We start from the raw sequence: 16,981 nt of genomic DNA, 5'->3' as shown, positions 1-16,981 counted from the left end.
GGGCAGCTGTGCCTATGGAGTCCAGCTTGCCCCAGCCTGGAAGCCTGGTGTGGCTGCCCAAGGTTTTCTCCCACCTCTTCTAGGCCTCCACGTGGAGCTGTCAGCTCCTCTGCACAAAGGCGACAGAGGGCTGAGGCCACTGGTGGAGGGTGGTTATCAGAGCCACTGAGCAAACAGACAGGAGCCAATAAAACACCAGGCAGTGGAAACCGGGCATCCTGCAGGCTGCTCAGGTATAGTGGAGCAGACATGGGACCTCGAGGAGCCTCTCTTCTGGCAGTGGTCCTTGTCTTAGGGCTGTGTGCTCTGGTGGAGAGCGACAAACCTTGTAAGTAAAAGTCCATGGACAACCCTGAGGGTGGGAGGTGAAACCTGTTTGGATCCGAATGATTGGTGGTGGGCTGTAGTTCATCCATCATCACCTGTCCTAGGCACAGGAGTGGTGGGCTGTAGCTCGACTGTCACCTGTACTAGGTGGGGCTTTTCTATATGAGCCCTCAAAGGATAAAGGCAAAGTGACAGTTTGCAAGGAGCTAGACAGAACCCTGCAGTTTGGGTGCTGCTGTATGAACTGCACCCAGCTACCCTTACTCAAAAGGGCCATGTCTACAGGTGTCAGCCTGGTTAGGACAGGAGAGCCTGCTGCTCTCTGCCATCTTGCTCATCTTCTACCTTGATCTCTCCCAGGTCCCCAGGGCCATCATCTTTGTGTGGTTTGTGTGGCCTCTCTCTCTCTCTCTCTCTCCCTCTCTCTCTCTCTCTCTCTCTCTCTCTCTCTAAAAAATGAAGTGGTTTCAACAAAAGCCTGTGGTTTCCTCAGGAGTAAACCAAACAACTCTAACATGGGCAAAATAAGACCCCGTGTCACTCCTTGGGCCATGGGATTTTAGAAGATCCCTGAGGTCCCAGAGCAGGTTGGGGCAGGCATATGGCTCACTGGGCAGGGCTGACCCTGGATGGATCTATCCACAGCCCCCTGCCAGTGCTCCAGGATGGCACCGGTAAACCGAAAGAACTGTGGCTTTCCGGGCATCACCAATGGACAGTGCTTCGATCTCGGGTGTTGCTTTGACTCCAGCGTTGGTGGGGTCCCCTGGTGTTACCAACCACTTCCAAGACAAGGTAAACGTGGAGACCTGGGTCTTCTTGCAAGCTGTCAGCTTAGGTCTAGAGCAAGTGCTTGGAAGCCTGGCTGTTTGTCTAGCCCAGGCTTACCAAAAGGAAACCATAGTGCCTCTTCTATACCCCCTCCTGCTCCCGCACCCCCATGCCCTGTATCTACAATTGCCTGTGAGCAGACCCAAATCTCACCCCCCCCAATTTAAAACCGTAATTCCAAAGAAGTTTCAGAAAGGAAATGGAGGCAGCAGCTAAGGTGCCATTGTCATCCCTGGAAACTTGACTTGAGACATGAAGAACAGTGTTGAGGCTTCTAACAGCTTTTTTTTGTAATGTGTTTCAAGTCAGGGAAAACTGTGAATACAGTATGCACAAGGCTAGCTGTGAGTGTCCACTGCAGGCATGAACCTTGCCCTTGGGTCACACTCATGGTGGGGAATTCCGACCCCCTCCCCCGCCGCCCCAGTGTTCAGTGTGCTTTACAGGAAAAAAACATAACAAAACAAAACAGGTAGGTGGATGACTGTGTGTAAGGTCCCTTTCAGGATCAGTGTCTTCAAGCCTCTTCTGGGCTTGGTACAGTGAGCTGCTCTTATTTCATAGAGCTGAACACTGAGTCCAAAAGGGTGATGTGGTTTTCCCTGAGGTTCCGGTTCTGCAGATAGTCCCACCTGTGATGGCCTCCCCATGCTAGTGCCCTCCTGTGGGAAGGACAACTAGGCCCTAGCTATTACTGTCCCGAGAGATACCAACCTAAGGAGTTCCTTGAGACACACGGAGGCTGTGAACCCAGTATCTCTGGGAAGGATGGACTAGTGGCCCTCAGTGAGTGGCCAGCCTGACAGAGCCTTGTATGCTGTTCTTTCCCATGGCCAGAATCAGACGAGTGTGTCATGGAAGTGTCAGCCCGACAGAATTGTGGGTATCCGGGCATCAGCCCCAGTGAGTGCGCTTCTCGACAGTGCTGCTTTTCCAGCTCAATCTCTGGGGTGCCCTGGTGTTTTTTCCCACAGTCTGTGAAAGGTAAATGGTTGCAGGTGGGGGGTCCACCCGGGGGCCTGTCATGAGCCACACCCACCTATTCCCACCTGCTGAGGGCCCCTCCCTTGTGTGTGTTCTGTGTGTGTGTGTGTGTGTGTGTGTGTGTGTGTGTTGTGTTCACAGGTGTGTGGTAGCCGGAGTTTGGCATCAAGTGTCTCCCTTAGCCCTTCTCCATCATGGTTGAGACAGGGTCTCTCTTTGAACTTAAGAGATCACTGATTGGCTAGGCTGACTGGGCTGTGAGCATCAGTGGTCTGCCTATCTCCACCCCCACCTGAAAGCAACACAAGGGTTATAGACACTACACCTGCATTTTATGTGGACTGTGGGGTTCCCCGAAATCAGCCATCCCTCAGTGGTTGGTTGTGTGACACACACACAGGTCAGCAGGTACTCCTGGGAAATTTCTAATGGTTTGGGGAGAACAGGTCCTCAGAGAGTGCTGAGGCTTGGGTGTCGTCCTTGTACCCCTTCGTCTCTCTCGGGATCTGTGGGTTATGAGCTGACCACACTCCTTAGTGCAGGCCCCTATGGCCCCTTGTCATGTTTACCAACTGCCCTGCTTTTCTGCCTCCAGATTGTCATTACTGAGAGGTACTGCTGCCCAGCCACTGGTTCCCTGGGGCTATGAGCCAGAAGAAGAAAGCCTCAACTAGATTCCATCAATTTCTGGGTTTTCATAAACCCTCTGCAGTGGCTAGACACAGCATGTTTTCCAAGTAAAGAAAACCTTTTAATCCTGGCAAATTTTATTTTGGTTTCTTTGAGACAGTGTGTGTGTGAATGTGTGGGTATGTCCAGGAGTGTGTGTGTGTGTGTGTGTGTGTGTGTGTGAGTGCACTTGGGTGTGAATACATGGAGTGTACACGGTGCATGTACACACCATGCACCTACATATATGTGTGCACGAGTGTGTGAATTTGTGCATGTTTGTGAAGACATCAGTGTGTGTGTGCGCATGTGTGAGCAACAGTGTGTGAATGTGTGCATCTACACGTGTGTAAGAGGTATAGTTTTAACACCCTTTCATCCCCTCTGAGAGCAGCAAGCCACTGGACACTTCTAAACCACTCCAATAATGACAGTGCTCTGCCCATATGAACTTCTGCCATCTCTAGTCAGCCATCTCTGTGGTTCTGCACAATCTGTTCTCTTTAAAGAGCTCAATGGACCCTAAGGGAGTAATACATGATTTCTGACCACAATTCCCCAAAGCCTTCACTTGTACCAATTGCTCTGAGAGCTACTCATGTTTGACATGGGCCCCTGTCCACTGGTTGCCCCCTGATGTGAATTAGAGCTGTGGGGGCCTGGAACATGGTGTTTCTTGGCTCAAAAGCATCCTCTATAACACCTTCAAATGGAAGTTGCTGACAGAGGAAACAGTGTTGCAGTGAGGCAAATCTGGGCAGGGAAGCCTCTAGCACAAACCCTGTCCTCACTGCATTGTCTAAGGCTTGGGTTCTCAACATGTGGGTCACGATCCCATTGGCAAACCTTTATCTCCCAAAAATATTTATATTACGATTCGTAACAGTAGCAAAATTGCAGTTGTGAAGCAGCATCAGAGATAAATTTATGGTTGGAGGGCTTACCACAACATGAGGAACTGTATTAAAGGGTCACAGCGTTAGGAAGGTTGAGAACCACTGGTCTAAGAACTGTTGGTGGTCTCCATCTAGCAGCTAGGAGGGTGCAGGATGGCACGAGGCTGGCTTCTGATAAACGTTTCATCCCCTTTCCTTTCTGCAGCCCAAGCCGACTGGTTAGCATCACCCAGTGGCCTACTTCTGCTGCCTGGGGGAAATCCTGAGGTCCAGGACTAAGGCCTGGACCACTGGTTTGCCCCACTCCAACCCCTCCTCCTTCTTGGGAAACTCCGGTGAAATGATTCCCTCATTCTTGGAGCCATCCTATTCAGCTGTGTGGCTATCCAAGAACAGCGTTATAGTTTGCTTTTCTGTTGCTATGAGAAAACACTGGCCAAAAACAACTTGGGAGGCAAGGGGTTATTTAGTTTACACATTCTGATCATGGACCATCATGAAAGGAAGTCGGGGCAGGAATTCAAAGGAGGAACCTGGAGGCAGGAAGTGATGCAGAGGCCATGGAGGAGCGCTGTTTTTTGGCTTGCTCCTTCTGGCTTGCTCAACCTGCTCTCTTATACACCAGGGCACCCTCCAACATCAATCACCAATCAAGAAAATGCCCCACAGGCTTGACCACAGAGCAGTCTGATAGGGAACTCTTGTCAGTTGAGGCTCATCTTCCAAAATTACCATGACCCTTGTCAATCTGAGGAAACACAGCACAGCTGTCTTCATCATTTTGGGCTCTGCTTGTCAGTCAGAGGCTTGGAGCCTGATCATGCTCTCATAACTCTTGCTTGCCCCACATTGCCCCACACTAGGAGTTAGCTGACCATGAGACATCTTTCCGTGCTCAGATTGTGTCACCCTCTGCCTTCCCCAGAGGGCCACCAACAGGCTCCTCCTGCCTCTGGAGCAATAGTGACTCTTGAATCAATCGAAAACCAGCCTCTTTTCCCTTTAAACCCGCCCTCAAATGCTGTCTTTTCCACCTCATCCCCCTCCCCCCAGGACCCCTCAGTAGCCTCTGCCTGTCCTTCCGTGCCATCTGCCTTCATAGGCCTCCACTGTGCCCGAGATCGCATGGAGTACCTCTGAGAAGCAGACAGGGCAGAGCCTGGTGGAAGGGGTCTTGCAGCTGTCAATCTGATAGGAAGCAGATGAACAAGGGGTTTGCGGGCCTCAATTCACCTTCCCTGGATCACACGCACGCACGCACGCACGCACGCACACACCGCCCTTCAATACTGTCAACTGTCACCCTTTCCAGCCCCTTCCACTTTCCCAGACCCCCAGCCCTGGGAGGGAGGGAGTCCCAGCTTCCCACGGGACAGCTTCGGCTTCCAGGTTAGTCATGCAGATTGGGAGAGAAGAGTCCTCTTGCTCGGTAGCCCTCCCTGCTGGAGGGGACCCACCCCAACCCCACTGGGTCTCCTGGAGACTCCGAGGACAGGACACAGTCCTCGGTCACAACTGCCAGGTTTTCCCAAAGGCTCATGGCCAGTAGCCCCCATATTTATTTTTTTGCTCAGCACTCAGTAATTTGATATTCATGTAGCACAATAAAAAAAAAAAAAAAGTGTGGTGCTGAAGAAGGAAGGGCCATTTCATGTCTCCAGTTCCCACTTGGCAGCCACTGTTCTCTGGTGCCCTCTGCTGGCCGACTCAGGGAGCAGCCTGCCTTCAACCTCAGTATCCAGCCACCCTGTTACCAACCCAGTGCCTTTTCATTAGTGGAACTCATAGGGATAATAGTTATGGACTATTATTTAAAATCAGACGTGTTAATGTGTGGGTTGTGCGCATTAAAATTTAAGTTAAGTAGCTGTCCAGCATCGACAGGAGGACCTCAGTGAGTTCGAGGCCAGCCTGGTCTACAGAGCAGGTTTCAGGACAGCCAGGGCTACACACAGAAACCCTGTCTCAAAAAACAAAACTAATAAAAATTAAGTAAGCAAATTCATCAAGTTTGAGAAATGCTATCCCAGTCAAATGTGTAAATACTATCCCAGTCAAACACAGACCATCATTTTGCCCCCGAGTAAAGCTCTGTGTCTACTGCCTGCCTCTCCAAGAACCAGATAATCAGCTTGCTTTCTCCCTGGCTCTGTCTCTTTCAGAACTTCCTGTAAGTGTGCCCTGCAGCTGTGACTGGGCTTTCTCATAGAGACACCGCCCCCTGCCTTTACACTCACCAGGCTGTTGCTTGTAAGGAAGCTTTGTTCTTTACTATCGCTGAGTAGCACTCCACAGTGGGGTGTTTGGATGGGCTTTTGAGTTACTTCCAGATCTTAATTATAGAGGAAGCCGCCAGGAGCCCCTGGGCCCCAAGTCTTTGGACTTACTTTGGTAAATGATTGACAACTAGGATAAACACCCACCATTTCTAGGGGTATGTTGAACTTTGTAAGAGTCAGGACAATTGAGGTCGCACCATTTCTCCTGCCCACAAGCAATGGGTGAGGGGACCAGATGCTCTGCGTGTTCATCCAGCCCTTGATACTATTAGTGCATGTGATAGGACAGCCCCCTTTTATCTTAACTTGCTGTTTTCAATTAACAAGTGGTGTTGAACATCTCATGGGCACCCCCCCCCCCGTAGTCTTTGGCAAAAGTGTCTAGGTAGTTTATTTTTACTTTCTTGATATTGAAAAATGATTTTTATTTGGGCATGCACATACCAGGGCAGGTCTGTGGAATTCAGGAGACAACTTAAGGGAGTTGGTTCTCTCCTTTCATTGTGAAAGGATTGAACTCAGATCCTCAGTCTTGGCAGCAAGTGCCTTTTCCCACTGAGCTATCTTGCCAGCCCCAGCTCACACATTTTTAATTGGTGTGGTTTTTTGTTTTTTCTGTCAGAGTTCTTACATCCTACATACAACTCCTCTCCCAGAGCCGAGTGTGGGGTTCACCTTGTAATCCCTGCACTTGAGAGGCTGAGGGCGCAAGGTGGCTGCCAGGTTGAAGCCAGCCTTGGCCGAAGAGTGAGTTCCAGCTCAGGCCAGGTTTACACCCAGCAAACAAACAAGTCCCCTCCCTATCACTGTGGTGAGCAGATATTTAATTCTTGTTGATGGCTCATCCTTTCGTTTATTTTGGCAGTCTCTGGCAAAGAGTAAATTCCTCTAATTTTGTTGAAATCCAGGTGTGTGTGTGTGAGAGTGTGTATGTGTGACTCATTCTCTGTGTCCTATCTAAAGACATCTGCCTAACCCGAGGTGCAAACACTTCCTATTACATTTTCTTCTGGGAGATCCATGCCTTCAACACCCGCCCATATCTCCCTCTGTGACACCTTCAGGGACACCCGTGGGTTTATCTGTGGTTTCCTCTAGAGCAGCCATTGCAGCGTGAGAACTTCATGGTGTGTAAGGCCTTCAGGACTCTCAGACACTTTAAGGATGGAGACCCTGATGGGCCTGCTCCTCAGAACTTCTGTTTGCCCAGCATCCTTCAGCCCTATGTCTCCGCTGGGACACTCGGGTGGAGCTGTTATCTTCCGAGGAATTTATCCATCTTGCCCAATTTTTTGTTTTCAGGTTTACTTACTACTATAATATGTGTGTGGGGGGGGGCACATGAGCCATGGCATGTACACAGAGGTCAGAGGGCAAGTCTGTTGAGCCTGGTCTCTTCCACTTTACACACAGATTCCAGGGATCGAACTCAGATTGCCAGGTTTGAGTGGCAAGTGCCTTTACCTCCTGAGCCACCTTGCTGGCCCATTGCTCTTTTAAAATGTCAACATTTCCTGGTTTTGACAAGCCTGATCATAAAGTGACTATCACATTTCCACTTTATAGAATTTTCTGTTTTCTTTGTGAACAAATACGCTATTAAATGCTGGGGATGTAAGAGGTTGTGTTATTTTGGGATTAGAGTTTGATGTACACAACCATAGGCTCAGCTTCTTGATTACACTCTGTAAATATGTTATGTAAATATGTTTTGTCCACTTAGCTTCTCTTATCTCAGTGTGTTTCCCCTGCCAATGGTGCTTTTGGACCATTTCTGTTCCAACTTCATGGTTCCTGGATTATGGGGCTGATGGGCTTTCCCAGTCCCCATAGCAGGGTGCTTGTCACACCTAGGCTGTAGATGTCCCTCTTTGTCAAGTTCCATACTGTGTTTGCTTGATGTCTATCTCGTCTGATATTAATACTGCAGCCCCTGCTCCCAGCTCTGAGGCCTGGGGGTTAAATCACTTCTGGTTTTTGGATGTTCTTAAAAAACCTTGCTTGGTAATAATCCACTGATGCCAGTTACTCAGCATGTCTCAGGAAGAGCAGAGAGGGAATGGATTGCAGGTCAGGAAATGCACAGGGTCTAATGAGGGGGGCGGCAAACCCGAGTCAAACCCAAGAGGCGCCTAGAATTTTCCAATGGGCTAGTTCTCCGGCAGATTGACTTAAAACTCTCTACAGCAGAGCAAAGTGTCCCCACAAAGAAAAATAGGATCCTGATATAAATTACATTTTTGATGAACCATCTCAGTATTCTTCCCCTTTCACTTTATGCCGTGCCACAAGTCCCTGTACGTGACTTTAGGGGATTTTGCAAGGGTTTGAAGATCTTTTGTGTTGGTTACCGTGGGAGGTGTGTCGGGTCAGGAAGGGTGGGCACCCCGGCTCCTCGTGCTCCCCAGTCCTTATCATTCAGAAGTCTCCTAATGACCCACGAGTTACTTATCAGCACTTCTGCTTTATGGCTATGTTGTTTGCCATGTACCTGGGCACACAGGAGTATTAATCATAATCTAAATAGCCCTCATAGCCCCAGAGGGAGCCCGTCCAGGATCCTGCCTGCAGCTGCTTTACTGGGGTCTGTCAAGACAGAAGAACAAGCAACTGTGCAGCCTTGGAGACAATGTTCTGATCCCCCAGGAGCCCCATGGCTGCCTAGGGGCAGGCAATCACTGATGACTAATATCTGACTTTACAGTACAGCGCTGGGACACACGCTTCTGATGTGTGTGCTTTGGGCCAGGGCATCAATGTTTATTATCCAAGCATAATTCTGCTCACTGAACCCCTGCAAAGGCTACGCTCTGTCTTGTGGGCCACTAGGGAGGTGAGCAGGGAGCAGCTTCACCCTCCCCTAGTAGATGAGGCTGGGGGAGAAACTCAAGGACAACTGAGGCCAAAGCTCTGCCCAGGGAGGGAAGTCAGAGTGGTGTGAAGAGTGGGCTTGGCCAACACAGTGGAGCAAGCCTAAATGTCCCTCATGTTAAATGCCCGTGGCGTTTGTTATACAGGATGTCCATAACCGTAATGAGTGACAGTGGCATACTGGGGCTCTTCCACATATCCTACCATTAACATGTTTTATCTGACTATATGGAGTCAAGTGACCTTGTAAAGCCTCAAGCCCAATAAGTCCTTCATCCTTTAAGTCAGTGGTTCTCAACCTGTCCGTCTCAGCCACTTTGGGGGTTGAATAACCCTTTCACAGGGGTCACCTAAGACCATCAGAAAACACAAATATTTATATTAATAACAGAAGCAAAATTACAGTTACAGTTATGAAGTAGCACTGAAAGTAATTTTATGGTTGGAGGGGTCACCACAAGATGAGGAACGAACTATATTAAAGGGTCGAAGCATTTGGAAGATCAAGAATGATTACATTAAGTTGTTTCAGGTATTTAGACACAACAACGACCAAGTAACTCAACAGAGCTCTTTGCTTTCCCACCTCTCTCAAAGGAGGACACGAGACTTCATCTGTGAAGAAACCCTTCATGTAGATCCACGCACCCGTTTCACTCTCTGAGTTTTTCTGTGACGTCTTCTGTGAATATGAAATTATGATATTAGCATTGAATGAGATTTGTCCTGCCTTTCTCCTGTCAATCATTACGATCAACATCTCCTTCTTCCTTTTCCTCTTCCTCCTCTTCCTTCTTTCAAAACATAGTTCACATAGAAAAGGATGATATAATAAAATGATTTGATATGGTTTGCAACAGAAGAAAAGGGGGAAATCTTCAGGTTATAAAACTCCTATTCTTTTTTTTTTTTAATCACTTTTTCTAAGTGAGCCAGCATGACAGTTGTATCCAGTGATAAGTCGTGTCTAATTCTTATCACACTAATGGTCACTGGGATTAAAAAGAAAGTCCTGTTTGGTCAGTTACATTTATCAATCCCAGTGACAGCACCAGGTGGCATATGGGAACAGTAACTGCTCTACTCAGCAAACGTGAAAGACTCAGGCCCTAAATGCTGTGTCTTGGCTCTTGAGCTGAGGCCTTCCAGCCTGGGTCTCTTTCCACACTTAGCTCTGAGTCCCTCTGGATCCTCCCATGTCCCCTGCCTTAGTAGCATCTCCCGTTGCTTTCTTTTTCTTGCTCCTCCATCACATCCTTCAGCTCAGCAGAACCAGCTCAGAGCCATCTTTGCCTCTGCCAGATGAAGTGGTATGCTAGTCCCAAGGCCACATAGCCCTGTTCTTTCTCTTCAACCCACTGCACATGTTTGGATATGAGAACGTCAGCCACTCAATCCTTCCCAATATATCAAGCTACCAGAGACCAGGGACCTGATGGGTGGAATTGCTGTCTGGGGTTGGAATTTCAGATGCCCTTCCACAGCCATCGTTTTGTCAGCAGTGGCCACAATGTCATCTTCCTGTCTTCTACAACACCTGGCTGGAGACTGTGCACATGGCGGTGGCTAATAAATATTGACTGTTTGTCCTTTGTTTAATAGTATTTCTGCCTGCAGGAACTCAGCAAATATTAACTCACTAGTAAAACTCCCCCAAGACATATACAAACCAGCTGGCCACGAGGGATCTGGGAGTGTGGCTAATCTATGATGGACCTTAGTGAGCAGGTGTGGAAAATGGGACAAGTAGGGTATAGAGACCATGCATGTATTTTCGATCAGGAGCCGGTTGACCCCAGACCTCACGATTTGCTTCAGTTCTGTGGTGGGGTAACCCAGCAGGTGAGTGAGTGCCAGGAGAGAAAGCATCCTTGGTGACAGGGGCATGCCCATGAGTGGGAAGAGATTTAAGGTCGTTGTCTCCTAATGAAGCATCACACAGCAAAGTGTTTGTAGTTCCTAGTGCAGCCTCCTAGCAGGTGGGAGCTATGAGACACTTCTCCCTCTAGCAGAGGGAGCCAGCAAGCCTGTCCTGAAAGCCAATACAGAGCTGCCTGACATAGGCCTTGTAGTCCCTGAAGGGCTTGGTCCCTCTGACTCTTCCTTTCTGTGGCTGTGACGTCTTGGCAATCCACACCTTTCCTGAGGTTGTCCCTGCATTCATTCGCCCCTGAACTCAGTAAAACCCTCTGTCTGCCAGGCTGTACAGCTGGCCACTGCTGGCCCTATTGGAGAAGATTCTGGTACTAGATCTGGTGGATGTTGTGAAATGCAAGGGACTCCCCACCCCCCACCCCCATCTGCTCTTATTCTACATTTCATGAAGACATAGTTGACATTTGTCCTCCTGGGTCAACAGGCACTCAGCAATCATCTGTTTGCTCTTGGGACAGTGAGTAGAAGTTTCCTAGAACTCAGAGCAGCACCCTGCTTTGTTCTGTGTGACTCATTGAGATGGCTCCTAGCAAGGCTGACACACCAGGGTGCACTTGGTCCAGAGAGCCCCCTTCTGCTTCCCCACCACTCGCTAAGTCATTCCACAGTCCTGCTCCCTGCCAGCTCAGGAATGCAGTCTGTACTCCAAGCAGACCCCATGCTTCAGCTAATACAGTCAATAACAGGACAGGGTCTTAGAAGTACATCCTTGACCAACTGCTGTGCACATGTCACCCGGGGCACCCTCCTACACAGACTAGATGGCACATTCGCTCAATGTGCTCTCCTGATGCCATGGACACAGGAAACACAAGATGAACAAGCACAGCATGTTACAACAAGCCCACTCTAATTAGCGGAAGGGATACAGCTGTACCTTTTTTTTTTTTTTTTTTTTTTTTTTCTCGAGACAGGGTTTCTCTGTAGCTTTGGAGGCTGTCCTGGAACTAGTTCTTATAGATCAGGCTGGTCTTGAACTCACAGAGATCCACCTGCCTCTGCCTCCTGAGTGCTGGGATTAAAGGTGTGTGCCACCATCTGTACTGGTTTTATGGCAACTTGAAACAAGCTAGAATCATCAGCGAGGAGGGAGCCTCAGCTGAGAAAATGCCTCCATAAGATCCAGCTGTAAGGTGTTTTCGTAAGGCTTGAGTCTCCTCCAGCATCTTACAGTTCTACCCGATTTTTAAAAACCATTTTCATTAGTATCTGTTGGAGAATGGGACAATTTTCCTTCGTTTCTTGGCCAGGGATGGCCTGGTTATGAAAGTCAGGAGTACTGCTCATGATAGCTGAGGAGAGAACAAGTAGGCTACTTTATGTCAACCTCACACAGATGGCATATGACACCAGGACATTTTCAACTCCATCAGCATCCCATAAGGCCGTCCTACTAAGCACCTTCTGCTATAGCTGAATGTGTCATTTCCCAGTGCATGGTGAGAGAGAAAGCTGAGGTTGTCCTAAGAAGGTCCCAGGAATCAAGAGGTTAATATCTGAGACAATGCTCTTCCCTGTGAGGTTTGGTGCTGGGTGGGACTTAGTGTGGGCCCCTCACTTCTGACAAGATGAGACTCTGTGGTGTTGACCAGTTCTCCAGGTTGGATGTAAAAATAACTTCACACCAGGATCCGAGCCTAAGCCTGGCTGCTCATCAGAGACTCCCCTGCTCCACCGCCCCTCATTGTTCTTGGGATTTGTTCAATGTAAACTTTAAGTTTTTCAAATGTATTTCCTCAAACAATGTGGACCGCAGCGGCTATCTACTGGGATGCTGGCTTCTGCTTTATCTGTCTTGATGGCTCTTAATAAAGAAATGGGATTCTGAAAGTACTTCTTTGCCACTGTCCCTGTTTGCATCTCTGTTGCTGTGATAAAACACGGACTACAAGAGACTTGGGGAAAAATTACGTCATCTTACATTTTAGAGTCTGTCATCAAGGGAAGCCAAGGCAGGTGGAACTCAATGTAGGCACTTGCAGGCCAGAGAGACCACAAGAGGACAGAAGCTTCCAGGCTTGCTTGCCCTGGCTTGCCCAGCTTGCTTAATTGTATGGTGCAGGCCCACCTGCCTAGGGATAGTACCGCCCACAGTGGAATGGGCCATCTTCCATCAACTTGCAGACTTGCCCCAGTCAGGTGCAGGCAATTCTTCAGTTGAGGTTCCCTCTTCCCAGGTCTGTCAGGTTGACAACTGAAGCTCGTGATGACAGCCATTTTCCTCTTCCCTCTCCAGAAGCACTCTGAAGGCACTGTGTCTCAATCCCACACTTAATTATAAGCATCAGGTGGTAGAATATTTGCTGTTTTTTTAATGACCAGAAATGAAGTGCAATATTTTCAGTGTACACTCATATTAGTCTTTGAAATTTCTTTATATCAAGAAAAGTAGATCTTACACATTCTTGTGAACATGGGTCTAACATGCCTTGGAACTGACTCTCTGTTGACAGGCAGTTTCTTCCTATTGGAACGCAGGCTTTTCCAATGTACCTGACACAGTGGAAGTCACACTCTCCAAGCACCCGCACCAGCGTGCAGGCAAGGGTGTGCCGACTCTAGTTCTGTGATTCCGAACTGCGAAACGAGGCTGGGCCTCTTACTTGGATGTATTTAGAGTGTATTTCCCACCCCCCTTTTTTGGTCTTTAAAAAAAAATCATGTTGTATCTTCCCTATTTTTAATGTAGGTTCTTTACAAATTCTTGACCAATGATCTGGGTTTCATGTATTTTCTGTAAAAGTTTAGAGTTTCCATGATCACATGCATTTGGACAGCATTGTTTACAACTTTAGGCCATTCATTCAATGAAGAGTCAGCATAGTTACCAGGGAATGAGAGACAAACACAGACATTTGATGGTGTGACCCACCAGAGGAGGGGCCTTGGGAGGGGAGGCCACTGGAGGAGAGGCCAGCAGAGGGGAGGCCAGCAGAGGGGAGGCCAGCAGAGGGGAGGCTACCAGAGGACAGACCCCCAAAGGAGAGGCCATCAGAGGGGAGGCCGCCAGAGGGGAGGCCACTAGAGATGAGCCTTGGAAAGTTCCAGATGCTTTGCCCTTCCTGCCTGGAGCAGAGACTGATATGGACTCAGAGTCAGTGGCTACCATAGAAAGGACCATAGAGGTGGGTCACCTGACAGAGACTTGGCTCTCCAACCCCGAAGCCCCTGAGCCCAGGTTCAAGGTGTTGGCAGAGCACTGCTCCCTGCATAGACTCTGGGCAGGAGACTTCATTTGATTGAGACAGGGTCTCACTATGTAGCTCTGGCTGTCCTGGAACTCACTGTGTAGACCAGGCTGGCCTCGAACTCACAAAGATCTGCCTGCCTCTGCCTCTCAAGTGCTGGAATTAAAGGTGTGTGTCACCATACCTGGCTCAAGAGGCAGGGGACGTTTTTGCTGCTCTTCACTCCTGGTGGCTGCTGTTGGCACTCCTTGGCTTGTGAACTTGTCCCTCCCGTCTCTGTCCCATTGTTATCTGGTCACCTTCTTCCATGTCTCTGCTCGCATTGTCCCCTGTCTCTGCGCCTTTTCCTCCTCCTAAAAGAATGCCCATCAGTTGGAGTTGGGTCACCCTTACTCCCGTTTGGTAGTATCACTATTTACTGAGTTGCACCCTCTAGGATCTTATTTCTGACCAACCCAGCACATTTTGAAATCCTTGTGACACCATCTTGGTTCACAGAGGTGAAGACTGGTACCCTAAAGAGACTGCGGCTCATCTGGATTGCTGGTGGGCAGCCATTGTGGCCAGGGGTTTCCCATCCCATCTGTCCAGGGCTTTGAACCCACACCCGCAGTTTTGTGTTTGTGAACATCTGAGAAAAGCTGTGTGCCTCCTGGTCTAGTAGGGAAGGGCTCTCGGCTTCCCTGAAGACTCAAGGTCCCCCACCCCACCCCCGAGGCCACACAGACTGGCTCTCCTGAGGTGGCTGCTGTCAGTGTGTGGTAAGAGCCATGAACGTGCAGAGGAAAGGCAGGGTGGCGCGTGTGATTCAGTGCCCTGCTGCAAGGCTGTCAGCTGCTGTGTTTTAGACTTATCTCTTGTTCCATAAGGTATTCCTGGGAGACGGTTCCATGCCACAGCCCCACCCACCTACAAACATCTGGAACCAGGGATCTCTGAGGCGAGGCCCGACTATTCTTTAAGCTGGGCATTGCTTTCCTAGAACACCAGGGCCTATACCTTCTGACAGTGATGGGAGGACACTGCCTCTGTACTCAGGGCAGGAGACTCAGCCCTATGTGGGGATCGTCTTCTGCAGCTAGTATGTCACTTTTGCATTTGCCACTAAAAGACCGGGGAACCCTTGAACCAGCCATGGTGTTTGCCTCCCCAAATACTCACGTCTAGGTCCTCATGACTCAGAAGGGCTGGGAGGCGAGAGAAGAATTCACAGGGGATGGGAGGGGGACCACACCTAGTGCAGCTGCAGAACGAGTGACAGGTGGCCAGCAGGAATTCCTGGCAGCGTTGCTTGGCCTTTGCCTTCTTCCTCCACCTAACTGCTGGCTCAGACAACCAAGAGTGGTAACTTGAGAAAAGGGAGAGACAGAACCATGTTCTGCCTTCTCTTGCCTCAAGGACTGCATTTTTGTGGGATGCTGGTGTCACCAAGCAGGTGGTACCACTTCTATACCCTTCTTCTGACCCTCACTCAACTACCTAACTCATACCCATGCCTCAAAACCCAGTTAGAGGTCACCTCAGCCTGACAGCTCTTCTATGCCCCAATTCCTGCCTTAAGGTTTTTAACTCCTTTCCAGGCTGTGATCTCCAGGGCACTGCTGGGTGTCATGAGGTCCCAGTATCAGCATGCTATGTCTGGTCTTTGATTCAGCCCTGTGTACTCTGACCGTGCTCTCCCTATTCTATGCTCTCCCCATGTGGAAGGCTGTATCTCTGATGCCAGGAACAGACTGCAGGCTTCCACTGGTCAGTCAGTCAAGGATGACTCCTGGATGCCCCTTTGGGTACCGTTCTTATACATGCCCAATGTGGACACCAAGTTCGAACAGCCAGATGTAGCCGTTTTGTGGGGTGATGGACAAAATGTGCCAGAGGGTTCTCAGGTGGTCCCCGTGAAAGCCTATGGATGATGCAACAAGCCTGTTGATGACACCAGGCAAGGAAGATCCATGAAGAATGGATGTGTAGCCTCAGCCACTGGCCTCAGTTTCTTCCTTCAGGAGCCAGGTCTACTCTCACCAGCCTCATCCTTACAGGCTGTCTAGGCTGGTTTCCAATGTTGAACACTTATTGAAAGTAAGGCAAGACAGACTGGACAAAGATGAAGAGTCTGTACCTTCTTGGGTTAAAATATACTTAGGAGGTTCTGGAGGGTGGCTCAGTGGTTAAGAGCACTGGCTACTTTTTCAGAGTACACAAATTTGATTCTGAGCACCCACATAGCGGCTCACAAAGGTTTATAACTCCAGTTCTAGAAGACCTGATATCTCTTCTGACTTCTGCATGCCCTTGCATACATGCAGGCATACACACACCAACACACACACACACACACACACACACGTAAGTAAATTTTTAAAAAATCCACTCGACTCTAGAGACTAGAGGTGCTGAAAATCCATGTCTCTGGACAGGAAGGGGGACTTACTATTATTTCATTTTAAGAACCAAATGTATATTATCTTTATTAAAATACACCAAATAAATGTATTTCAGGTATTTATTAAAGTATAGTTAATAATAAAATGGCTTTCCTGGAGATAGTGCAGCACCAGAGTTTCTGCCTTTAAGAGTAACAGATAAGGGAGACACCAAGGTGTCCAGAATAGTTGTCATTTGTGTTTTAGGTGTCACTGGTGCTGTGGACTAAGTGACCCAGGGTCCTCTGAATTGCTTCTGTGAGGAGATTGGCACCACAAGACTGATTGCCCCTTGCAGCCTCACAGAGCCTTCTTGCACACTAGGTTCATACAATGACTGACAAACGTTGCTCCCCGACTGGATCCTGTAGTGGCTGGACCAACCCCAGGCTGGTCCTTCTCCCCGATCCCCATCCCCTGACTTAGGATGGGGGAGGAGTCTTCTGGAATTCCCCAAGAGAGAGGGTGGTGGAGCTTGAGGCCAGAGTCCACAGAACCCAGCAAACACGTGGGTATAAAAGGGCCATCCTTGTGACCCTGCACATCCTGTGTGCTGATCCCCAAGCTTGCTTGCTGCC

General features: G+C 49.0%; 1 protein-coding gene across 1 annotated transcript; it reads left to right on the top strand.

The window, feature by feature from the left end:
* The first annotated feature begins 249 nt into the window (after positions 1–249).
* Positions 250–3,986, top strand: Tff2 (trefoil factor 2). The gene is made up of 4 exons (XM_035451471.1): positions 250–328; positions 973–1,122; positions 1,996–2,142; positions 3,913–3,986. The coding sequence occupies exons 1-4, from the start codon at positions 250–252 to the stop codon at positions 3,984–3,986; spliced, it is 450 nt and encodes a 149-aa protein (XP_035307362.1).
* Positions 3,987–16,981: the final 12,995 nt, after the last annotated feature.

This window comes from Cricetulus griseus, assembly GCF_003668045.3.
Source record: "Cricetulus griseus strain 17A/GY chromosome 1 unlocalized genomic scaffold, alternate assembly CriGri-PICRH-1.0 chr1_0, whole genome shotgun sequence".
NCBI classification, from domain to species: Eukaryota; Metazoa; Chordata; class Mammalia; order Rodentia; family Cricetidae; genus Cricetulus; species Cricetulus griseus.
This window is presented reverse-complemented; position numbering and strand designations above follow the sequence as displayed.